Below are 27,212 nucleotides of genomic sequence, written 5' to 3' on the forward strand. Positions count from 1 at the left end.
TGTTAGTTTCCTGAGGAACCTCCACACTGTTTTCCAGAGGGGCTGTACCAGTTTCCATTCCCACCAACAGTGTAGGAGGGTGCCCATTTCTCCACATCCTCGCCAGCATCTAGAGTTCTCTGATTTGCTCCTTTTAGCCACTCTGACTGGCGTGAGGTGGTATCTCAGTGTGGTTTTGATTTGTATTTCCCTGATGAGGAGGGATGCTGAGCATCGTTCTAGTTATTATTTTTTAAATAGCCACCAAACTGTTAGGAGATATATGTGTGTGTGTGTGTGTGTGTGTGTGTGTGTGTGTGTGTGTGTATTTATTTATTTATTTATTAAATTGTTTGGACCTAACTGTGTAATTAACAGAATTGTTGGCTATTTCTTTTGGCCTTGGGGCACCATGAAAAAGTTATTAAGGCACTAACGGTGCTGCAAAGGAAGGTTTGGAAATTTCTATTCTGTACCATCCTGCCACGTATCCTTCTCTAATTCTTATTGCTTTGCCTACAAAGCCCAGTTGTCCAGAGTAATAAGTTTTGGATACTGTGCACTATTTGTATACTAACATTCCTACATTAGAGTATTGAGCAATTGTGGCAAGTATTCTAGGCCAGAATTTTTTATTTTATTTTATTTTATTTTATTGTATAATTTCATAATTTATCAGTTGCACAACATTCTGGTAGAATAGTTTTAGTTTACAACTCCTCTTACAACATTACACTCAGATTTTTGTATGCATCTGTTAGATTTTATAAGAACAAAGTTGTGAGTACATAATGAACACATTTTTCCCTTGAATTACGTGTCAAATATTCATTATAAGATATTATATTCATTAAATTTTATGTGTTTTCTATTTAACTTGATGAATCAATAGTTTTATCTCTGGGTAGTAGCAGTAAGAATGTTTCCTTTTTTACCTTCTTTTTTGTCTAGATTTGTAATAATGAGCATGTTTTACTTTTATAATCAGAAAAAAAGTATGTATTTGAAAATATACATCTTTTTAAATCTTCAGGGAAAATTGATATGTTTTTCAAATCTGTCCTTGAAAACAATTGGATTGGACAGAAAGGAAAGCAGAATTCTAAATTAAATCAAAGCCAGAATTGGAAAGGTTGAGTTTGTGTGGCCATCTTAACCACTGAATTTATAAATTCTACTGCTATTTTCAATTGCAAGTCAGCTTTTGAATGTCACTTAGAAACTTCTAAAAGAAAGAAAGCCTCTGAAAGTTGCATCTTTAGGTTAAAAAGACACAAAAACTAGATTTTTCACATTCCTTCTCTGAGTGATCATAGCGGGATTTTTTTTTTTCTTTCCTGATACCATTTAATAGTTACTTGAGCATGTGTCTTATCTCCCCTACCAATGTGCACATCTGGAGCATAGACTCGTGCGTTATAAATTCTGACCCCCCAACTCTCAACCAACTATCTAGCTTAGGCCCTGACCAGTGAATGAGTGAGTGAATGAATGAAGTGCACATTACCTCCATTTTGGGTTTTTTTTTTAATTTATTTATTTATTTTGAGAGAGAGAGAGTGCGAGTGAGGGGCAGAGAGAAAGGGAGAGAGAGAATCCATACTGTCACTTTGGAGCAGGTCTCCATCTCACAGGATCATGACGTGAGCCAAAATCAAGAGTTGGACACTTAACCTACTGAGCCACCCAGGCTCCCAATCTGTGTTTTGAATCTCAGTAGATATGACTTATTGCAAGTATTAGCAACTGTGGCCACTCTTTGTTATTCAGCACTAGCTGTAGAAAGGCAAAAGGGCACATTTTAATGGAACAAAGGAGAATTTGAATAAATCTGCCACAGATACTCTCACTGCCTTTGTAAAAATCTGACCTAATTTCTTTTAAGTAAAAGAGGTTTCATGAAAGGGAACTCACTACAAAATCTAATTATAGACAAATCTAGACCTTTAGACTGATGTTTAAAGCCAGTAATGGCAAATTCATATTTCTTTTTTACCAGAGTCATTCTTTTTTCATGAGGAAAATATCTAGTCTTTTTCCCATTTCTGGTAAATTTAGTATTCCTCTTGTTACTTTTAAATAACAGAGGAATCTACATGAAAAGTGTGAAAATAAATGCATTAATTAAATTATTGACTTAACAAATTAAAAGCTAGTTAATTTTGTTCAAGCCATGTTTCAAAGCGCTGCTACTGCTAAAACCTTCTGTTGCAATATTTTGTGGCCTGCTGATCTTGATATTGTTGCCATCTCTATAGAAGAAAAACTGGATCATTCCATTCTGTCTAAAGGTACACTGTTGTTTTTTTCTTAAATGTTCATTTATTTATTTTGAGAGAGAGAGAGAGAGCACAAGGAGAACAAGGGGCAGATAGAAAAGGAGAGAGAGAATCCCAAGCAGGCTCCACACTATCAGCGCAGAGCCTGGCATGGGGCTCAATCTCAGGACCCTGGGATTGTGACCTGAACCAAAATCAAGAGTTGGTGGCTTAACTGACTGAGCCACCCAGGTGCCCCATAAAAGTGCACTATTTTGATACGTGTCCTTGCTTATATACATCCCCTTAGAGGCTATCAGCAGTATGCTTTTATTTCCTTGAGGAGACTCAGTGTTTGTAATTGTATTATATGTTTATTCATTGAAGTATCTTCAGTAAGGCAAATAAATAAACTCATGACTAGATAAAGTGAGTTTCAAAATCTTGAAGCTTATTCTATATACAAAGTTATGAAAATGCATTTCACCTTATCTGAAAAGTAGATACCTAGCCCTGTTCGCCACAACTCACACAGTCATTTTTCACTGAACAGATAAATGCTTTGAAAACAGCATTTTGAAAAATGCTAGCACTTTGGGGTTGAGTTTGCTGAAACAATATAATTTGAGTTTTAGCGGAAGTGGGCTTGGGATGTTCTTTATCTAATTCAAGTTACTGGAAGGCCTCAGAAGTCAGAAATAGATAGTGAGTGCAGAGTAAGGGGGAAAGATAAGCTAGACACGAGTCCCTTGGGAATAATAGGTGACTACAAGCTGATATCAAGTGGCATTTGAAGAAAAAAAATATACTTAGTTGTATTGAAAGGCATGTGACACGTATAGGCTAGAGAATGAGCCTCTTAATATATTTTCATGTATCTTGCCTTTATTAAGATAATTATGTCCCATTTTAACAGCATGCAAAGAAATAAAAACATTTATTTACCCCAAAATGGAAGGGAAATGAGAAAATTCAGAAAGAGATGATGAACATGATTAAAAATACAAACACTTTTAGGGAAATTAGGGATTTTAAGGAAAGAAAGGTAAGTGACTTTATTCTTTCCAACTTTATGAACTAGAAGTGACTATTACTCATATTTATGACTGATCAAAAAGGAAAAAATGGAAGGTAGATTAAAAGAAGAGAATGGATTTGTGAAAAACTGTAAATGTAAGAGTCATGAAATGCTGATAGGGCCTATCGAGCAAGATCATATAATGTTTATCCATGGAGATTTTTGAGAAGAGAAATTAGTCTGTAAACAGACTGTTTCTGGAAGATAGATGACCTAACCAGTTGATCAGTGTTCCATGATGCAACTGTCTGTTGCCTTCTGTAAAACCATAAGTAGTTCTTTGGGAACTTAAAGTTACTGATCAACCTGTACCTATGATATCTGATAGTACAACCAGTCTCTACTCTGGTCCCACTATTTCAAAGGCTTATTAGTTGTGCTTCATTTCCATGAGAGAACTACTTTGCCTTCCAGCCATGAGGGACTCTAAACATAACTTTCAGCCTTGATAGGACTGACCTATGCCAACAAAGAGGTTAAACAAGGGACACAAAATATAACATAAAGAAAATCATTGCCATTAATGAATATTGCAGCGAAATCTACCCTACATCTTTTGAAACCATGGTTTCAGGTCCTGCATATTTTAATCAGTGACGAATCATGAAGGCTGTAGCAGTCATTTTTAGGAAGAAAATCTGAGGCTGAACAGAGAGGCACAGCTCAAGTATTTAGAAATGTTATATCAGTGTGTGTGTACATACATATGTATGTATCCTGTATATTCAGCATACCTAAAACCTATGAAAAAACTATAGTTAACAACATATTGTGTATACTGTTTCTCTCTACACATATGTCTTTATTTCCTGAAGGAGTATTTTCAAATGCAATATCAAGGTTAATTTAGATTGTGGAAATGTTTTTAATAAAAGTCTAATCTAATAATTCCCAGGTAACTTTCCTAACTTTATCATAAAACACAATTCAGTCAGCATGCATAATAATAAAATATATCCAATAAAGTATATTAATATTATAAACCAACTCTTTAGGGAAATTTCTTGATTCTAATTCTTAAAACTTTTCACCATAAAAATTTTTTGTGTTATTTTAGAATCTTTCTTATTTCTCATTTATAATACGTCTTAACAAAACTGTAAATAAATTCTCTATTATTCATATCTACTGAGAAGCACCTATAAAATTTTTTTTAATATCTTAGTTAAGCTCTCTACCTAAATTTATCTGTTATTGACCTACTTAAATGAACCTCAGTTATCATCTGCTATAACTTATTATTCAATAAGAGAGTTTCTTCCATTTCAGTCCAGAGATGTGCCTGTCTCATTGCAACCAGAATACCACCTGGATGAGAAAGCCATTCCCTGACCCATTGTTTATCAGCTCTGGGTCCTGGGAAGTTCTTCCTCCTAGGGAGAGAACTGATTTGGACCAACACAGCCCACAGGACAGGTTAGCTCCCTCCCTCTTCCACTGACACCCTCAAAATGTTAACCTGTCCTGTCTGGCCTTAGCCTTAATCTAAACATCCACCAGTTCTCGTAAGTTGCCCTCATTAGACATGGATTCCCAGCACTGACCGGCACAGTCTCTTCTAAACCTGTCATACTTGTCAGGGTTTTCCTTAAAACCTACCACTAACAGATCCTAGCACACTTTTCCTACTGTACTCAGCACCTGATAGTGGGGGCCATTGCTTCTCATGGTTCGACGTAGCTTTTTGGATTTTTTTTTTTTTGGAAAAAAGAATGAAGTATAATTATTTTCTTAACACTGTGCATATAAATGGCTATCAAGCCAGTAGGTGTTGATCATTTTCCTTTAGATTAGGAGTCATTTGAGGACAGTGTGTGTCCTATTTACTGTTCCAGAGTAGCAGCTTATAAAAAATAGGTGCCTGATAAATGGTTTTGAAATAAAGTTTATGTTTTCCCTATTATATACCTAAACAATAATCTTTGAACCCATTTTACATTTATTATGATTAAGGTTCATTTCTTCTTTGTAACTTTTTGGATTTTTTATTTTGTTACCTGTCTTATGTGCAATCACTTCCAGCTTTTAGCACTGAACACAGATTGGGGAAGCATGTGTTTTGCATTAATATAGTTGAATAAAAGAATACCAAGTCTTGATTGGTTTTTTGTTTGTTTTTTTTTTCCAGTCTGACACAGTGACTTCGTGCCAGATTCTGCACACCTTGATTATATTGTTTTTAGCAAAACTAATTTCCATTGTTTCTAAATAAGTCATTTGACACCCAGAACTTTGGTCACTTCATCTGTAAAATACTCTCTACCTGTTTCAAACAGTTGATAAGGTGATGAAATATAATATGTTTGAAAGCAGTTTTAAAAATGTTTTAAAATTATTTAAATCCAAGATTGAAAATTGTTTTATTTATTGTTGATATCTGGAGAATCTTATTAAATGTTTAAATAGTTCTTATCTGAAATTTTGTGATTTGTTTTATAACACCTAAGGGTTGCGTGTTTGGGTTACTAAAAATGTATTTTATGTAGTTTTATGTCCCTAAGGTTAACTAATTTGGTTTGCCATTGGGAGCAGGAGTGGGGAGGTAGTAGTTTCAGGATTATGATCCAATTCATGTTCTTGAAATACATCCATTGTAACTGTATTCTGTGCTGCACAGGGCTTTGTTTTTTGCAGTTTGAATTGTGGGCTTGTGAAATTTTATTAACTTCTCTGAAAAAAACTCTGCATCAGCATTGTGTTTGTTCTGCCAAATTACCTTGACTCTTTAATTGAAAGGTTTTAGTATCAGCACTATAGAAAGTCATAGAAATATTTAACAATTATGTAGTTTGAGCCCTCTCTGACGAGCAGGAAATTATCTTGTCTGCCTGACTTTTCATAGGTGACATTCACCCATTGGATCTGCCAAACCAGTGTATAAAGATACTGCATCAGACTCTAAACTGAAAACTCAAATGGAAGTCAAATTCAAATCAGCTTCTACTTTGTGCATGTCCCAGAGCACTGGGGAGTATATGAAATCAGTCCTGACATAGCTACTTTTCTCCACTCTGATTATGATGATATTAATTTACCCCTTTCCTATGTAAACTATTTTGATTCCTTATGCAGTAACAAGTCATTTCAGCATGTCCATCCAGTATAAAACAACCTCTTTGTCATCATTTTTATATAATAGAAGAAGCAAACCCCAAGAGTGAGAATTAAATGAAAATATTTGCTTTTTCTTTAAATTTTTTAATGTTTATTTTATTTTTGAGAGGGAGAGAGAGCATGAACAGGGGAGAGACAGAGAGAGAGGGAGACACAGAATCTGAAGCAGGTTCTAGGCTCCAAGCTGTCAGCACAGAGCCCAACTTAGGGCTCTAACCCATGAGCTGTGAGATCATGACCTGAGCTGAAGTCAGACACTTAACCAACTGAGCCATCCAGGCGCCCTGAAAACTTGCTTTTTGATTACTGGCCTCTGAAGTTATATCATCTATCTCAGCCCATTTATCTTACATGTAATAGGAATTCTTATAAAATGAAGTAGGAATACTTGTGTCAAGGATTCTGCAAAAGGGTGGAGTTATGTGGCTCCCAGGTATAGATATTAGGTGTAGAGGTCTTACCACCCAGTGATAGCCATTTCTGAATCAGTGAGCTAAGAGACTTGCATGTGGGGGAGTTGGATCAGCTGCTATTTTATTAGTTGACAATGCAATTCTTTTCGTTGTTTTTAAATAGTTAAGATATGTACAAAGTAAATAATTCAAATTCATGGGCGCCTGGGTGGCTTAGTTGGTTAAGCGTCCGACTTTCACTTAGGTCATGATCTCGCGGTTCATGGGTTCGAGCCCCGCGTCGGGCTCTGTGCTGACTGCCAGCTTGGAGCCTGGAGCCTGTTTCAGTCTGTGACACCCTCTCTCTCTGGCCCTCCCCTGCTCACGCTGTCTCTCTCTCTCTCCTAGAAATAAATAAAACATTAAAAAAAAATTTTAAGAAAAAAAAAATAATAATTCAAATTCAAATAATAGGAAAAAGGTATACAATGGTATAATCTACCCTCCTGTGACCTCCAGTTTTTCTCTTTAGTGGCAACCATGAAGTTTCTTGGGTATTTTCCCAGAGAATTCTGTCAGTTTACAAACAGCAGTGTGTGTGTGTGTGTGTGTGTGTGTGTGTGTCCATTTGAAAAAGATAACAGTTTTCTGCACCTTTTTCACTTACATACCATAGATATCATTAATATCAGTATAGACAGTAACTTCCATTTTTAATAGTTGCATAATACATCTTTGGATGTTTGATAAATTTTTAACCAACGAACCTCCTATTGGTGGACATTTAGCTTGTTTTAATAATTTCATACTACAAACAATATTATAATGAGTGTTCTCTATATTCTTCTACCTGCATAGCTGTAGGATAAATACCTAGAAGTGGAATTGCTGGGTCAAAGAGTAAGTACATTGTTTATTTTGATAGGCATTTTCAAATTATCATCAGAAGATGAACTATTTATAGTTCTATCAACAGTGTTTAATTACAGTAGAAATTTTATCTTTCCAGTGATAAGGATTTCCTCTTCCCTTCCCAGAATTCAGATACCTAGGAAACAAAATCAGAAGATTCTTAATGAACATAAAATTAAACCAAAGGAGTTGCATGATCTTGAAGAGTTTTCAGACGGGGTTCCCTGCTTCACCAGGCTCTACTTCTCTGAGAAATCCTGCGTGTGTGTGTGTGTGTGTGTGTGTGTGTGTGTGTGTGTATCTTTTTTTCTTTTGTACCATACTTGATAAAACTCAATAAAACCAAGCCTCTCTTTTCAAGACTTCATACTGATAGTCCTCTTTTTGTATATCCTTATCATTACATTAGCGTTCTTTCTTTTACAACATGCGATTGTTCTATTATATACAAATTGTGAGTAATTTTTTATTTGATTTGCCTGATTCCAAACTACATGTAAGGGTATATTTCAGACGTGAAAATGTCAAAAGGATTATTTCCAGATGTGTTTCCTAAAAACAGCTGATACTATTACTGGTTTGTGAATCTTTAGGAGTAGCACTTCCTGGTTCTTAAGAGTTTGATTCTTCCTGTCATTTATTTCAATATTCTCTTATTTTGAACTCCTAGACTCATCTGTGTTTGGGTCAATGGCCATCTCTGCTCTGATTACCACTGACTGACTGTTAAATTATTATAGAGTGTTCTATAGATAGAATGTGCTATAAAATCTACCAGTGACATTCCATCCTGACATTTCCTAATGTGCCACTAATGAGTCACATGGAAAGGAGAATGTGTTGATTAGTTTCCATGATATGTGCCTAGCAAATATATAGTAAGCATGAGGGATTTTGTTTTTAAGAATCTTGAAAGTTACTTATTATTTTAAGTGGTATTTATTAACTATCAGATAAATGCTTCCATTTAATTCTGTGAATAATTTGGTCACTGCTTTAGCCAGTAGTATGTTCTTTTGTTCTCTCCATTCATATGTGTCTCCAATCAAAGAAAATCAGTATAACAATCATCAGCTATTTGTGTTATTAGAATAACTAAATATTTTATAATCCTGAAAGCCTAGTATAGTTAGAGGAGGAAATGGAAGTTGAGGTTCCTATACAGAAATTTTTTTTCCATGGCATCTGGATGGCTCAGTAGGTTAAGTGTCGACTCTTGATTTTAGCTCAAGTCACGATCTCGTAGGTTGTGGGATCGAGTCCCACGTCAGGCTCTGTGCTGACAGCATGGAGCCTGCTTGGGCTCTCTCCTTCTCTCTCTGCCCCTCCCTGCTTGCATATTCCCTGTCTCAAAATAAATAAATAAATATTTTTAGAAAAGAATTTTTTTCCTTAACAAATATTTTTATTTAAAATATTTTCCCAGAAAACACAAAATGTTTTCCCAGGAGTTCCCCTCTACTTGCTAGATGGGATGCTGCCCAGTTATGAATAATTTAATAAAGCCAATTAGATCTTCAGAATTCTTTTAAAAAAAAGAATTCTTAAAAATAAAAAGTATTTTCCTGATAACCTTAGGCTTAGAGTAAATTCTACTCATTATTATCTATGGGTATGATATGCTTATTAGTCCAAAAAGATGTGTTTTAAGTTTCTATAAGATATCGTTTTCCCCCATTGGTTCTTTTTTCAACTTCATATTTAAAATAATGAAGGTTTTTCGCTATGAAATAATTATTTGGAGTGGGGTGTGTTTCACTAGACATTCTTCTAGGAATAAGAATAATGGTTTTATTCAAAGATTTCACCACAGAATAGGGTTAATGGGCTTTTTATTGCTAAGCTGGGATCCTAACCACTATTTATTATACATTTCTGGGTGAAATTTTTTTTCTATTTCCAAAAAAAATTACATAGTTTTAGTATTTTTCTCTAAATTTTTATTTGAATTCTAGTTAACCTATAGAAAGTTTTGTATTTTTTAAAAAACTGTTGACATAAAACTCATTCCAAAATTGAAGACTAGTTATACTTTTAGCATTTTTCCAGGAGTTACATACTAAATATTTTTATTTAGTACTTGATGATTACTCTCCAGTCCTTTTAAATATATAATTTTTAGTAACAATGTTTCTTAGATTTATTCTTAGATTTTTAAGTTCTCTTTAAAATTATAGGATGAGTTTAGATTTCAAATTAAGTTGCTGTATTTTACTTACACCTCTGTCTGCCAGAGGTGTGACTGAAGGAGAAGAACTTGTTTAATTATACATTATAGTGGTGAAATCATTTCTATGCTTTGAAATAATCCAAACCAAAACGATAAAGCAAATACTGATGGTCATCTGGCAACAAAACCTTCTCGTATCTACTCCGCAGAACCTGAGCAAAGGGCTGACAGATACCTGATGCTTTGTCAAGCTTTATCAACTACCATTGAAAAGATAGGAAATTCCAGAGTTGATACTTCTGAAAGAGAATACCCAGCAGATCTCTCAGATATGACTCACTGCTGCTACCCTGAAACTAAAATGTTTGTGTTTTTATTGTAGTGACATTATACGCCTCCTGCATTCTCCTGGGAGTGTTCTTGAATAGCAGTATACCTATATTTTTTGAGCTTTTTGTGGAGACTGTCTACCCAGTTCCAGAAGGAATTACTTGTGGAGTCGTCACCTTTTTAAGTAATATGTTCATGGGAGTACTTTTATTTTTCCTCACATTTTATCACACAGGTAAGAAAATTGACTTTTTATTGATGACCTAATGGTGCTGCAAGAGAGATTTATGGCCCTGGTGTATAGGGAATTTATATGGAGAATTCTCACCAAAGCAAATTACTTTGACAAAGCTTTCAGGTCCCTGAAAAAAAAAAAAAAAGTTCTCCATTTTGTTTTTCTTGAAATGCATCCTAGCCTGATGTAATGCACCCTCGCTCCCTAGAGTTTCTAGTTTAATGAACCTGGACCGGGGCCCTATATTTGTATTTTTAAAAACCCTCCAGGTGATTCTAATACACGGGTTCTTGTTGAGAATGACTGGTATACTGCTTTTTAAAAGATATTAGAATCTACTGTCTTAACATAAGGTACAAATTAACGTCAAGGGTAGATTTGTGGTGTCAAGCCTTAGAGACAAATGAGAGGTGACCCAAAGAGTGGGTGGAACGTATGGAACAGCACTGTCCAGTGGGACTTTTTAGGAGGCTGGCAGTGCTCCTTGTAGCGTCCAGTACAGTACCACTAGCCACACGCAGCTAGTGAGAGAAAGGGATTGGACTTTCTACCATTTTATTTTAATTAATGTAAGCTTAAATTTAAATAGCTGCATGTGGCTAGTGGCTAGTGAATTGGTCAGCACAGGTATAGAGTGAAGAGAAGGTTGAAGTGAGAACCCAGGGGGCACACCTTTAAAGAAAAGGGAAACCCTTACAATAGAGGAAGGGACAGGGTCCTGAACTTGGGTTTTCAGACAGAGGAGTTAGGAGAGGAAGCAGCGCGCACAGGCACAGAAACAGAGATGTTCCGCCAGGGAGACTGTTGAGGGAGCTCCTTGATGGCACCAGCTTCTGCTCAGAAGCCGGTTCATCTGTCAAGAGCTGGTGGGAAAGTAGTGGAGAATGGGCTTAAGGAGAGAATGGAACATTAAAATAACCTTGGAGGGTTGGGAAGAGATGGCCCAGGGACAGCTGAAAAGATTGCAGGGCTTGCTGAAGGCAGGCTCTTCGAAGGTTGGGATCCATGGGTTTGTAGTGACTCCGTTTTGCATAGCTGTTTGCTTTTCTCCGATATTCTTTCTTCTCCAGTCCAAAATCTGTCTTACTGTTTTGGAAAATTTGAGCATAATTATCTAGTATTCTTTCTTGTGTGTTAAGGATTTATACTTGTGATTCTTGAATGTGAAGTTTTTATTAACTTCTACTAGGCTTATATCCTATTTTATTTCCTCTTCATAAGCAATCTCTTATTACTATCTTTTTTTTCCCTTGTTGCTTTTCTCATAATTGCTCATCAAATACCAGTAAATTTGGATAATTTGTACATGAAAGAACCTAATTTGTAAGATTCAAATGTAAAGCATGCTCTAAAGTGTGACAATCCAAGAGGCCTAATATTTTATAGGAAACTTTCCGACAGGCTTATAATTGAAATAATAGCCACCTTGACTGGAAAATACATTTTTGAAACTTTCAAAGTTTCTGATGAAACAATCTGGCCTGGGTTTTGGACAACTTTTAGCATAGCATTTTCATCTAACAGCAAAAAGCATCCAAATGGCATGTTAATTTCTTAATATACATAATAAACAACAGACTAGATTATTTCCATCCATCAGTAATGGAGGTGAAGTAGGTTTTAACTTGTGTAAACTTGATGTGAGGTCAGTTTCTCATACGAAGGAGAGAGAGATTAATGAAGCCAGACCACTGTTGACAGTCCTCTTGAAAACATGTGTTTCCATTAGGGAAAATGCCATGAGGAGGTGTTGGAATAAGGTCTTTGCTTCCAATATGTTTTCTAAACAGAACAAACAATTCCAAATAGAATAAACAATTATTACACATAAGCTTTAATCCACTTCAGTATGTCACAGTTGAAATTAAGAGGCTTAATACCTCTCTTTTTGCATGGTAAAGTATGAGAGATGGCTCTGTTGCCCCTTCAGGTGATAGAAACAATTTTCCAGCTCACGGACACAGCTCTGCTAAGTGGTCCCTGCAGCTTGGTAAAGCATGTTTTTTTCTGCCTCTGGAAATAGTTTCATCCTCCCAGTATATAAAAACGACAACACTAGAAGCCCAATAATGTTGTCCTCCAAGAAACCTCTTGCATGTAGGCCTGTAAAACATAACACATATTTGTTAATGAGTTTAAGGCAGAGACTGCCCCCACACTGACTATGGCAGAGCCCCGTATACTCCCGACCATCTTACTTGGCCAGTAGAGTCTGTGTCACTCTGCTAGTCCAGCGGCAGCTTTCACCTTGTTCAGCAGAGACTAGAGTCTGGTGCAAGTGTCCTAGAACTGACATCAGTCCATGTTCACCCCCCATTTTGCAGATTCCTAGTGACCAGGTACGAGCAGATATTTTTGTTTCTCTGGCATTGATAGCAGAAGAAAAACTTAGCAACGTTTCTGCTAATTCCTGTGTCATTGATGGCAGTCAAGGCTTTATCTAGGTGGGGAAAAAAAGTTTCCCTCTTTTTGCTTGATTTCTGATCACATGTTTGTATACATATCTGTGTGGATGTTAAAGGTTTCTGCTTAGTCTCCATGATTATTATGAAAAAAAGAAACTTTAATAATTAATTTTAATCCAGCAAGATGATCTTCAGGAAAAAAAAAAAACAAAAAAACCTCAGTACATTTTGACATTTTAGAGAGTTAATGAGAAGGTATATGTGAAAGAGCCTAGGCCAGGGCATTCCTGGCATTCACCAAATATTTGTTTTGTTTCCTTCTAGATAATTTGCTGCTTGCTGGTAGGAATTTAAATATCTAGGATTCTATTTTTTTTTTTTTTTTTAGTTTACTTATTTTGAGAGAGAAAGACAGAGTGAACCTGTGGGGGGACAGAGAGCCGGGGAGAGACTGAGTCATTCAGGTGCCCCTAGGCTTCTATTTTAAAGACATGCCTGGGTGGCTCAGTCGGTTAAGTGTGCGACTCTTGGTTTTGGCTTAGGTCGTGATCTCATGGTTTGTGAGTTTCGGTCCCGTGTCAGGCTCTGTGCTGACAGCACACTGCTTGAGATTCTCTGTCTCCCTCTGTCTCTCTGCCCCTCCCAGCCCCCTCTCTCTTGCTTTCTCAAAATAAACATTAAAAAAGATGCTTATACATGTTTATTTTTAGTGTGTGTAATAAATGCACACAAAGATGCCCACATCTCTCTAAGGCTAAGGTTACTAGAACCATGAAGACCTAGGTGAGGCTCTTTCACGTACAACTAGTTGATCTCGCCTCAAAAGTCCTGTAGCAGGAGTTTGCGTGCCTCAAAACAGGTTTGAGGATACATACATTACAAATCTGAAAATTTTGCAAAGTTATTTCCTAAAAACAACTTTTAGTTCTATAGCCTAGTACCCTAAACATTTCTTAGGATAAATGGAATTCCCTTCCATTACATCCAGCATTCAAGTGCCATAATTCAGTCATATTAAAACTTGAAAACCCACCCAGAAGTTAGTTATATGTCAGGATTCAAGTCTGTCAGTTATGTGATTGGAAGGCCTGGATTTTAATCATCATGAAGATCTCTGGTTTCATAGGTCACTCCTTGAAAAAGTACTAAACTTCCTGACTAGTGTTTTATTTCCCCCACTACGTGCTACTTAGTGGGTGACTCTGTCAGATATAATTTTTTAGGTCTGTACAGACTAGCCCCAGAATGACCACATTAGAATGGCTTGCCAAACAGGAAAGCCTCCACTGGTGATTTGCTTGCAGATCGTGACCATTGCCATCACTGATGATGGTTGTCATACCAGCTTCTATGCCAGTGACACTGGCTTCTTTGGATCCCTGGGCCACAGTCTCCCACGCCCTCTTTTTTATCCTATTCTGGGTACCTGGAACAATGTCAGAAATTTGTCTTGGGGTTTTCAAGGTCACTTAAAAAAAAAAAGAAAGAAAAAAAACAGAAAAAAGCCAAAAACTGTTACTTGCTCCCCAATATAAGCAAAATTATAAAACTTCCTATGTTTGCTTTGAGAATCTCAGTGAGTTATTTCAGTCAGTACAGTGAAGCTTTATTCTAATAACTTTACATTTGACCAAATCAGTTTGAGGCTGCTGTTATGTTCTTTATATGCTTTGAAATATATTCTCATGTTCTACTTTATAGTTTGTAGCTTGTTCTGAAATTTGTATTGTTTGCTATCTTTTTGTTCTAGAAGCTGTGCAGCAGGTTTTGGTAAATAAACGAAATACCTCAGGCCTTTCATTTTTTAAGTAGGTGACCTCATGAATCTGAGGCTGCATTGTGGCTCAAAAGATTCAGGTAGTTACCAGAACAAGTTCACCAGATGTGGACTAGTGAGGAGTAATTTTATACGTAGGGAGTAATTATACAATGTTATGGTCAGATCTGTTGGATACTTAGTGTGGAGTGAAGAGAGCAGGGCATTACACCATGAAATTGTGATGTCAGCTGGCTCACTCAAGAGGAGTGAGAATGGAGACAATTTTGTTGAGTCATCATAATTCTGACTAAGTCCCCAAAGAAAGTAGAAGGTTGGTTCTGAAGGGTGGTATCTGGGACCAGACAAGTACTCGAAGGTGGTAGAAAACAAAAGCATAGCATCATTAAAGGGAAAGATGAGGTGAAAAGTATAAGAGTGCTTCTAGAAGAAAACAGTAAGAGGATGAACAAAATCCTAACTAGATCAGTCCCAGAAGAGCATCACCATTTGGTGCAGAGCCCACTTCACCAAGTAGAACACAGCATAGCACCTGTCTAAACTGTAAAACTGGCAGGGAGTACTCAGGATGTAGTATATATAATAAATGACAGAGAACCAGCAGAAATAGAGAGGCAAATTGTGTAGAATGGATTAATATTATCTCTAGTGAAAGACCAAAAGAAGCAATATTAAAGAACTGTGCTCCTTTTAAAAAGGTGTCAAGTGTAGGAAAGTTTCAGTGAATTAGGACTCTGTCAGTTCAGTTACGTCTTATGACACCAGGCTCAGAAAGGACAGCAGATGACTTTGCTACTGGAAGGTCATGTTAAACTTTCAAGCAAGGCTTTTCCTGCTTATTAGAGCACCTAAGCTGTGGTTTACGTGAATGGTTTTCAGCGGGAAAATGGATGATGCATATATTTTGGCTTTCTGAAATGGCAAATAATTTCAAAGAATACTTGTAGTTAGTTGAGCCAAGTGAACTTAATTAAAAGGTGGACTTGACTATTCGGAGGGAGGCACAGTAGTAAAAACAAACCATAACACTAAACAGCAATTATGAGGCATTTTTATAGATTTCATCTCAAATCAGGGAGAAGGAAAAATTTTACAACTCTGATGAAATAAAAGGTCTGCTTTAGCAATATTCGATAAATTTCTAGATTTGAGGTGAGCAAGGACAAGTCGGTTGTGGCTACATGTGTGTTACTCTAGCTCCCCATAAAATACAATCTCTTAAGATTTGGAAAATGCCATTGTTGTAGACTACTTTGTCAAGTACCATACTTTTTTTTAGCTCTTGCTTAAAATTTGACCTTAAAGTTAGAATGTTCACTTTTAATATAAACATTATGCTGTTCTATTTTACTGCTTTTTCTCTCGTTTTACTGCTTTTTAAATTTTTTTTACTGCTTCTTTTTGCCTGTTAAAATTATCACCAGAAATCCAGAAGCTACATGGTTAATATAAAAGCTGAAAATGCTGGTGTGTCATTTCAGGCGATATCAGAATAAAGACAAGATTCCAGGGGTCACAGCCTTCCTGGGTGTTTAGATTATACTCAATCCAAGTAAAGCACAGATACAGCTTTGCATAGAAATACCATTGAAATATATGTCTTTGTTGTATGCTATAGAATAGCATGTCTGACTTTTAAAATGTAAAAATTGAGAGGTAGGGAGCCTGCTTTTGTAAGCATATTACAGAAAAAGGGTATTTCAGCACCTTTTCTTACCACTTGGTTTTCTGATTTCCATTCCTGAGCATAAATTGCTCTTTTAGCCATATGAATTATGGATTGAACTAAAGCAGCAGTGTAGAAATCTTTAGGATGATTTTTGAAGATTAAGGCAGTATTAGTATTCTGTAGAAGTACAAAAGGAAAATATAAACCTATACCAGTGCCCAAGGGAAAAAAATATACCAGGGAGCTTTTTCCCCTTTATTTGTTGTTGTTGTTGTTGTTGTTGTTGTTGTCTTCATTGAAATTGCTAAATAGATAGATATTAAACTAGGGACGTTATCCCCACCACCACCAACCCAACCTCTTCATGCCAGGGGGCTGCTGACTTGTGCTCCCAGAGCTTCAGGACTGCCTGCCAAGGAGGGTTGGGTAGAAGGGAGCTGAACAGATGCACAGGTCAAGGGCCACAGGAGCCGAAGGAGGCAGCCACAGGCAGCCACAGAGAGCTGGTGTGTCTTGTAGCACGAGGCTGGGATTGGCGTGTGGGCAGGCCCTGAATTCATGAGCGAGCAGTTTTGAAGAAGCATGTTCTCAGTACCATTAAATCAAGTAACAGCAGAATTGCCTGTTTAGAGGATTCCTATAGGTGTTCAGATAAATTGGTATCATACATATCATTTATGCTGGTAGGGGGGAAAAAACAGAAAGAAATAAACCAAAATATTCACAGTAGTTCTTCTGAGGGTAGAATTAGGATTAATTTGTTATATTTTATTTTTTTCATATATTTTCTAACCTGTCTTACAATCATTACAACTTGCTGAGAACTCGATATTTCTGTCCAAGAAAATCTAAAAATGTTATCTCAAAATTCAGGTCATTTTCTTGTCTTTCTTACCCATCAGATATTTCTCAACAGAGAGAGAGTGATAGTGATAGAGGTTATTAAAAAACAGCCACCGAACATTTAAAGGGGATTGATTTTTTTTTTCTTTGAAGGAATAGATTTTTTCTTTTTTTGCCACCAAGGTCAAGGTGAGTTAAACTGACAAAAAGTTACTAATAATATTGATTTAAAATGTCCCACATGAAAGCGATATAATACATCACATGTATCACCTAGACTCCAGATCGCCACTGTTCATTGAACACCGGTTTCCAGGCCTTCCATGATGCATTTAGTATAAGTGCTTTGGAATAATGTACAACGATTGCTCCCGGCATACAGGTGCTGTTCTGCCGGTGATGTGTGAATGCTCACAACTGCGTGTTTTTGTCTTACAGAGTTGTCTTGGTTCAACTGGTGCCTTCCCGGGTCGTGTTTGCTCAGTCTCCTCCTCATTCTGTGCTTCAGGGAATCTTATGACAGACTCTATCTTGATGTGGTTGTCTCAGTGTAATAGCACAGACTTGAACGAGTGTGAAAGGGACTGAAAATCATACGGCATACTGCACATTTGCTCAGAGTTGCACACCTTAACAGGAAAAAAAAAGGAGAAGAGAGAAACTTCACTCAGAGGTTTTGTCAGGTTACAGATGATCACATTCATTTCATGACTACTAGGTAACAATAACGTGGGACTTGAGTGATAATAGGGGACGTAAAGACTCTAAATGGCATACCCGTGCCTGGTTCTGGGGTTGGAAGTGTGGAGATCCTACACATAAAGCACTACCTAAATAATGCCCTCTATGTTCTGTGCCAGTGCTAAACTACTGATTGATTAATTGTAATTATGGGAAGAAATAAAGGGTATCTATCACATACCTTACCGAAGTCACATATCAGAATAGGAAGAAATGCCACTAACTTCTAAAGAAGTTTAAGCCCTATATCAGACTTTAGTTATAAAATAGCCAACAGTTATATCGATGATAAAATTTAGCCATGTGTACACTACGTTTTTTCTAATAAAGCCATTTCTTATGTGACTCCTTATTTTTAATTAGGTCGGAAACCTTTGGCCATCTTTATTATGGTGAACAGGTGCTTCCCAGTGACTTCAGAGCACATACTTTGTGTCTCGATATCAACTTATCCTTGTTTCTGTGAAATACAATTTCATCTACTAGGCTCTTAAATAATTATATTAAAGGTGACTAAATGTTTAATATAGTCGCATTAAGTATTGTATGAAAAATCTAATTCCGTTCTGATTTAGCACTTTGTTAAAAGTGAAATGACAAATCCCATGGAACGTTCCGTGTCTTCAGCCTATATATATGCATATGTACATGGTGACGTGGGATATAAAGTCCAGCACCAGCTATTAGTTACTAGGGTTGCGTTTTATTAAATGGCCCATGTTTGAAAATAACAATTTATAACATTGAAACCTTCAGATCTGTTGAGTTATTTCTGAATTGCATTCTTGTATTTCAATTCAGGTTGTGAAATATTCAGTTCTCTATGGAGTCCATAAATTTGAGAGGACGATATTTTGCTGGTACCTATTTTCTTTGTATGGATGATAGCTTTAAAAAAAAAATGACAGTTATTCACTGGACAGCTCTCAGACATGTATTTCACCGTGACATAAAATATGCTTCGGTGGGATTACGCTATTGCCACTGTTCACACTTACATAATTCCCCTTACCCAAGAAAACCAAATGTTTTCCCAAAAAGACAAGAATAGTACTTTCTTTGCCTTCATTATTCTCAGCTTCCTTCAACCCCCTCTTTTTTTCCTCACCTGAAATTTACATCTTCATTGTCAGCTAAATTTGTGTTTTATTTGTCTTCTTCTGGACAGAACACAAGCCAGCTTCTTCCATTAGCCATGGGAGTAGAATGTGGTTAAAGAGAGCTAGTTGGCACTCCTTTCTACTCCTCTCTACACATGTGTACACACTGTCATATGCGGTCCCAAATGCCCCTCCTCTCCCCTCTTTATATTAGCTCACCTCCATCTCAGAGGGTGATTTAAGCCTTCTAAGATCCTAAACTGTGTTCCTTGAAAAGTAAGAAAATCCTCCCCTTCAGCATCTGTCTTCAGTCACCTTTAAATCAGCCCCTTTATAGCCATCCTGCTAACTTAGCATCAAGAACTGAAAAAACTAAGGACCTTGCTATAGAGAAGAAGATGAAGGCTGGGCTTAGTTCCAATTAACCCTGTCATTCTTAAATAAAAATAAAGCAGATTTCTTGAAGATGATTGAAAGCCAGCCACTAAAGATATGAGTAGTCTGTGAGCCAGGGCTAAAATAAGCACCACCCCTTCCTGTGTAGACAGAAGACAGAACAGAGAGGGAAGAATTATGAAGTATTTAGTTGTAGTCAGAACTATTGTCTTTGAGGACCGCTGTATGAAATTTTGCTGTAATGAGACATGATACAGAACACTTTAATTAAATTCTACTTCTAATACAAAGTAAAGAAAAACACTTTAAAATATTACCTAAATGACTATTTAGTTGAAAGACGTCCCAAGTGAGTATGACCAGAAATTCCTACATTGTACCAGACACCAGCCATTGTTCTTAGCATACATGAGATGAGATGGGTCCTTCCAGCTTGTTTATATCTGGCAAATGCTTGTTCTGTTTCCAAACTGCAATGTTTTAAGTGATCAAAATTTCATATACCAAACCTGATAGAACCAAAGGGCTTTGGAGGTGGGGAGAGAATTACACAGTATTTCTTGAATGTTCCAAGTCATGTTTATTTATTTTTTTTTTTTACTTTTTGTGATTATTTCTAGCATGCATCAAAATAGAACAGCTGTTGTCTCTGTACTTTCTAAACAAATACTAAGGAGTCTTAATGAAATTTTATAATGAAAGAACTCTTTTTTAAAAATTTTTTAATGTTTATTTCTTTTGAGACAGAGCATGAGCAGGGAAGAGGCAGAGAGAGAGGGAATGTGAAGCAAGCTCCAGGCTCTGAGCTATCTGTCAGCACAGAGCCCGATGCAGGGCTCGAACCCATGAACCGTGAGATCATGACCTGAGCTGAAGTCGGATGCTTAACCGACTGAGCTACTCAGGCACCCCCAGCGAAAGAACTCTTAACCTTGCACTAAGCCAACCCCTCATTTTAGAATTTATAGAAACCATCCCAGAAAGGTTAAGGGTCTTGCCAAAGGTCACAATCCTAGATAGTGACAAAAGTAAATCAACCAAAACCCACACCATCTGACCCTCAAACCAGTGTTTTTCCCCATCTCACAAAACTTCAGCTTAATTTGGACTTCCTGGGGGTGTTCATGAGCATCCCTCTATGTTCATACACAGCGGGACTTAAGAACAAATCATCATTATGGAGTGTGGAAAGTACAGGGGTCCAACTGAGGTGACTTTTTAAAGTAAGATCATTCTGTTTTCTTCACCCCGTTGGTGCTCTAACGTCTCTAAGTCTTAGCTTGTAGGGACATGATATAAAAAGATTCTGATGAATAATTCAATCCTCATAAACCAAGTCAACAGCATTAATTGGTAAGGACATTTTATAGTGTAAATTCCCTGTGGCTTATCAATGAATACTTCACAGTTTATGGGAAGAAACATTTTTTAATATGGCCCATGGTCGAGGTATAGGAGCAAGATAATTACACACACAAATGCACTTCACTGGAGGATGGAGATAATAAAATAACGAGGGAATCAAATACAAGGATAATTTTGTATATTTAAGCATATATGGCTTAAGGGCCAAGCTTTATCATAGATCATATATTTATGCTTAATTATTGAGAATGTTTACAGCTTGTTTTTATGCAGCCCTTCTAATGAGGGATTCAAGCTAAGAGATTTTAAATTGAAGAGATTAAATTCCCATCTACTTTAAATTGGGTTTTTTACTATTATTTTTACTAAAATATAGGCATTCATCTTGCTGCTTGCATAAGTAGAAGCTGCATTTTAAACTCAAGATCAAATACAAATGCACAGTAAATTTAATTTAAATTAATGTTAAAATTTTTTTTAAATCACATTAATTCCACACTTGTGCCTGAAATAATAAGTGCAGGAATTACTGTGATTATACCATCTGATATAATAAGTGCAAAAGCTGTGATATGAAGAAAGTGCCATATTAAAAAAGAAACATACAGAAAACTATGAGGAAATTTGACTAGACCTTTTTATAGATAGAGGAACAATAGAAATCCACTTTAATTTGGAATTATACTGAAAGGGACAAACTAAAGTTTATTTCCATACCATCTCCAGTCTGTTAGGAAAATAGAAGCGATACTCCAGGGGCAGGTGGTGTTGGGCCGCTGGAGAAGAACAAAAGCTGATGGGGAGATTTTGGGGTGCTCTTTTAACAGCATCCACTGGATACTTTGTGCTCAATGGAGGTAGTGCTCAGTTAGCAGACCCCTTGGCAACCCTAAGCACGCATGTCCTTTCAGGTGTCTGAGGCTCTCCTAGGTCTCTGCTTCCTCATTCCGACCTCCTGGCTCAGGCCTCACCCTGAACCCCACCCTAAGCTCTGAGGCAAAAGCCCGGTCTCATTCTTGAATGCCTCTAAGGCCACGCACCTAGGCTTCCCTCTCATGAGCAGGACACTAGCATGAGTAATCCAGAAAGATTTATCATTTCTTCCCACGGCAAGTCTGATAAGTTAGAATATTCACTGAAATGGGAATGACAAAGGTCTCTAACATGCTTTTCTAGTTATTATTTGTTGCATTTTAGATTAGGGACTGATTAATCTGCCTTCTGTAGTCTTTCTGTTGCTTCTTGGAACCTGGAAAGCCTCTATTATAATAGCTTTCCATCTCAGCCCACACTCAGAAAGTGAGAACAAAAGGTCACCCCACCCTAGCTGTTCTTTCATCCAACAAGGGAGAATTACCTTTAAAAAAAATACTAAAACTAAAAACAACCCCCAAAAAAAGGCAACTAAAAAAATGAAAGCATGGAATTCATTTCAGCCACTCGATAAAATGAGGGAAACAATAGACCATTTAAGCTCTAACCCCATACCACAGTGCTCTCAGAGTTCCCTCCCTCCTGGCTCTTCTAGTCTGCAAGGGAGGCTTCTACAATTTTTTTTTAAATGTTTTATTTATTTCTGAGAGAGAGGGATAGAGAGACAGCGTGAGCAGGGGAGGGTCAGAGAGAGAAGAAGATACAGAATCTGAAACAGTCTCCAGGCTCTCAGCTGGCTGTCAGCACAGAGCCCGATGCGGGGCTCGAATCCACGAACCACGAGATCATGACCTGAGCCGAAGTCTGACGCTTAACCAACTGAGCCACCCTGGCACCCCTAGGCTTCTACAGTCTTGACCAGAGTGGCAAGAATGACTTGGAGACACTTTTAATTTACCTAAATGATAAAAAGTGAAATGTCGGCTTAGTTCAACTTAATTTAGATTTTTTCTAATTTAGATTGATTTCTTCCCATTAACCCAGATGGATCATGGAATCAAGGAGATGATCGAATCCAATTACCTCATCTTACAAATTAACAGAGAACCTTTCAGGTTCAATGCCACAGGCAAGTTTTAGCTTGTAAACTGAGTCTTAGACCAGCATTCTTTCCATAAGTGATCAATGCAGTAAACAGCAACAAATTTTTTAAGTAAACTTTCTTCCATTTCTTTCCAATTTTTGAAAATTAAACAAGAAATGCATGAATGTTTATCCATTATCAAATACCCAGTACAGAAAATATAGAGCAAAGTCTACCTCCATACAAACACGTGCTGACTATCCATTCCCCTTTCCAAAGTATTCTTTATGAATCCTTTCAGAAATTTTTCTATGCATTGGCATACACATGTATAGAAACTTAGAGGGGATTTAAAATCAAGTCATCTAGGGAACTATTTCATAGATCATGTTGGCTTTAACTGTCTTGGGCAGAAGCAGGAGTTTCTGAGATCCTTATTGCTCTTCCAGATGAGTCTCTATCAAATGTAGGAGAGGTTAGTAAAGACATTTCACAAACCTGGTTGTGTACCGTCAAACTCTATAACATCCTAAAGCTTAATGATGAACTCCAACATGCAATATCCTGGTTTTCTTATTGGAAATAGAATTTCTGTTTTTATGTCACCAACTAAAGCCCATGTACTGTGAAAAAAGAAAGTGAATGACCCACACCCAAAACCCAAATAGATTTTCTTGACAGGGTTTCCTCGTCTCAGCAGAGGCACACAGTACCATAGAAGGCAGAGTCAAGACGATAAACTATGTGATTCCATTTTTTTAAACAACGGCTAATCAAGATTCCGGTAACCCTTCCTATTTTCCTGACCACCTTCCTCAGCTACCCTATCTATCAAGCTAGCCACCCATAAAACTGATGAATTATACCAGGACAAGAGCATAGGTTGGTTTGGTCACCTCTTCCTTTCCTGCCCATCTTCCCATCCACCTTTCCCGTTTCTGGTTGTGTCTTCTTACGTATTCCTGACTATTCTTGAAAGCAAGCTGTGTGAAACCCAGATATTCTGAGTGGCCAGCATTAGAAAGGCGAGCTGGCCAGTTTTTTCATGAACTAGACTGGAGAGACCCAGGAGTCCCCATGTTCCAGGCCTGGTATCTTCAGCCGTTTGACCTGGAGCAAGTCACTTCATTTCTCATTCATCACATCTCTGAAATGAAGGAGTGAAGAAGGATATTCCCTCAGGTCTCTTCCAGTTCACAAACTCAGGTCCATTCTTACTTAAGCAGTAGGAAATGACTAAGCATTTCAAACTGCAGAGATTTCCAGCACCTTCGTGTTTCCATGTGAGCGGTCACCCTCCTGTGAACATATGGACAAGTCCACTGCACACACATTCACAAGAAGAAGTGGCTGTTTCATTGTCTGTGGTAGGAGATAAGCTACAGGTGCTGTTTATTTCCCCCAAAGGACTTTGTATATGAATTGCAGTGTTTATTGAATTTATCAAAACCAATAAGAGAAAATCTGCCATTTGATATCAAGATAGCATTCTGGGAGCCAGGTCAGAGTACTGCATTTGCTCCCTGGAATCAGGCCAAGCCAGGAACCCATCTCTCGGCTTGCTTCGATTCATCGTGAGTCAATGATGTGTTTGCACCTGTAGAAATCAAACTTATCAGATCAGATGCAAAAGCCCATCCTCAAACTTAGATTTTGAGAGTCATGACACCAAAAGAATTATAAGTTGCTTTCCAACCATGTCATCTCTGCATGGCCACATTCTGTCAGTAGAGCTGTGCAGATATTTTACTGAATGAGAGCAGAGGATTAGCATGCTGAGCTCTGACCTGTGAGCAAGCGTTAGTAAATGAGGCTTCACTGAGATTCCAACGACAGCACAATGGCTGTCAGAGAGAGAAATGAACCAAAAAAAAGATGAGGCTGGGAGTCCGGAGGCCTGGGTCTCAGCCTCTGTCTCCAGGGCAGCTGCTGAGCATCCTTGGGGCCTTGGCCAAATCACCTGTTCTCTGTGAACTTCAGCTTCCACACCTCTAAATTAAGAGGGTTAGAGTAGACGTTTCTTTCAGCTGAAAAGTTGTATACACCTATTGGTCACACACCACAGAAAGTAGAAAACAACATGAGAGCAATACCTATCCACCGGTACTTCCAATTATACATTATCATCTCAAATAAATGAGGAATTGTTATAAGAGTGATGTGTTATAGCTGTCAGGCAATGAGAGAAACTCTCAGGCTGTCAACATACCTGTGCATTCCTTCATTCATCCTTTTATTCATTCTGTATACCCAGTAATTACACGTGTGCCGTGCGTGCCTGTGAAAGATAATCAGAAAAACAAAAGATGTTTCTACCCTTCAGGACCTTTTAGATATAGTTTTAAAAACAAAAACAAATGCTCTCCTTAGCTAGCAATTAAAAGAAATCATGACAGTTTCCCAAATCCTTAATTATGCCAGCAGGAACCTAAATATCTTTCTTATGCCATCATTAACCGCAACTGATTTCAAGGAAAGGATATTTTGTCCCTTTGAAATTTTCATCGTAGACAGGGCCTGTATCTATGTGGGAGCACAGAATCAATTCTGGCATGAGGACCCCCAAACCTTACCATCATTACAGGGCTGGGGAAGGTTACTAGTCCTTCTGGAAGCTGGGAAGGTTGTCAGCACCTGCACCTTCCTCCGAAGACAAATTGAACAACTGTGCACACACTAAGATACACCTGTTCACAAGTCCTTGTGAGTCTCTTTGAATTTTAACAAAGAACAAAGACTAAACACCAAAAGGAAGGATTTGTAATAATAGAGCTTGGGATTTTGGCCTGTCGGGTAGATAAAGGGCTATTCTGGAGACTGGAGATTTTGAGTGAACCCAAGCACACTTGATGCATCACGAGCAATGTCCTGGTCCTCGAAGCCTTCACAGAAACCCAAAGATGCTAAAAAGGGCAGGGTTTAGTTGTGCAGATGATTTTATTTATGCAAATGTCCCCAGTTTCAGTATCTCCCTCTCTACCAGGAATATATCATCTTGGAGGCTTGTGAAAATTAAGCTTTAGGAAAATTCTGCTTCCCTCCCACTAAAACTGCATCCACATGTCCAAAACAAAATTGCTTCCTTGACCTACACACACAACCACCTATTTCTGTTTAGGAAGAAGTCATGAGAAGTGATGGCTCCCATTTCACCTGCCACAGGCAGGATGGGGTCAGCCCAGCGGAATTCAGCTAAGATTGAAGGGGGGTGTTGGGGTAGTCTCTTTCTTCTTAGTTCTTTCCTGAACTCACTCGTTCACATTGTATTGCTCTTCCCGATGAGGAAGTTATTGCTGAGAAATTGTTTTAGTAGGTGACGTCAGTGTCTCCAATGTGGCCATCCCTCCCCTCCCTAATCCCCTAGTCCTCTCAGCTCCTGCCCTGGAATCCTTGCTCGCCATCCCAAGGAACTGCAGTTGCCCTTTCACTTTTCAGGGAAAAAACATTGATTGATGTCTTAGCCCTGACACCTCACCCTCTTTTATCTCAGAATAGAGAAAGAAACCTTTCCATATTTGTTGTCTTTTTAACTCAAGCTTAGTACAGCCTCCTGGGCGGGGCAACTCCATGCTACCTTCTGTCACCTGTAATTGTCCTTCCACCTGACTGGGGGAAAGGTTATTCTGATGAACCCGCTGCTGATTCCCTTCCTATTCCTTCGGTCTTTTATCAATATTGCTCTACCAGTAAATTCTTCGTTAGCTAGGTCCTAGAATTTATTTCATTTTTTTTAACTTTAATTTTTTTCTTACAAAATTGCTTCTTTTATCTTAGAGCAGACTATGATCTTTTTCCTTCTGTGTACTTTATAATACAATTTGAACATAATGGAACATTCTAAAATAGTCAGGCAGGGATTTCATCATAGCCAATATTAAATGCCAGGAGAGGCAGATCATATTAGAAGAGAAAAAAGAAAAAAGATCTAGAATGGAGGAGGCTGGATCTCATAATTCAGCCGGTATATTTTGGGCTCCTGCTGCATCCTGAGCCCTGGGTGAGGCACTGAGGATGCTGAAACAAGTAAGATAGTGTCCTGGCCATCACATTCATAAAAACTGTAATTCAAAGCTAGCAACACCCTCAAAAGGCTGCTGAAAGCTTTGTACTTTTTTTTTTTTAACTTTATTTTGAGGGAGTGAGAACACAAGCAGGGAAAGGACAGAGAGAGAAGGAGAGAAAGAATCCCAAGCAGGCTCTGCACTGTCAGTACAGAGTCGATGCAGGGCTTGAACTCGTAAACAGTGAGATCATAAACTGAGCCGAAATAAGAGTCGAGGCTTAACTGACTAAGCCACCCAGGCACCCCTGTAGCTTATTTCTACAATTATTCATGGGATCTTACTCAATTTGGAAGAATATATTCTAAATCCTATTTTCTTGGGCCATTAAAAATCCATACATGTCCCCGTATAGGAGGATTAGGAGGAACTTGACGGAGGAACAAGGGGGAGAAGAAGGGGGGAAATGGTGGGGGAAAGGGAGAGAGGC

The 27,212-nt window shown here is 37.7% G+C and overlaps 1 protein-coding gene across 1 annotated transcript in view; it reads left to right on the top strand.

The window, feature by feature from the left end:
• Nucleotides 1-18,658, top strand: part of SLC49A4 (solute carrier family 49 member 4) — a 76,806-nt gene extending 58,148 nt beyond the window's left edge. Inside the window, exons 8-9 of the mRNA XM_039240651.1 lie at nucleotides 10,286-10,468; nucleotides 17,601-18,658. Of these exons, the coding sequence (XP_039096582.1) occupies nucleotides 10,286-10,468; nucleotides 17,601-17,716 (299 nt within the window). The 3' untranslated portion in view covers nucleotides 17,717-18,658. The remainder of the gene's footprint in view (nucleotides 1-10,285; nucleotides 10,469-17,600) is intronic.
• Nucleotides 18,659-27,212: the final 8,554 nt, after the last annotated feature.

The sequence above is a fragment of the Hyaena hyaena genome, unplaced genomic scaffold (assembly GCF_003009895.1).
Source record: "Hyaena hyaena isolate Hyena2069 unplaced genomic scaffold, ASM300989v1 scaffold_180, whole genome shotgun sequence".
Lineage (NCBI taxonomy): Eukaryota > Metazoa > Chordata > Mammalia > Carnivora > Hyaenidae > Hyaena > Hyaena hyaena.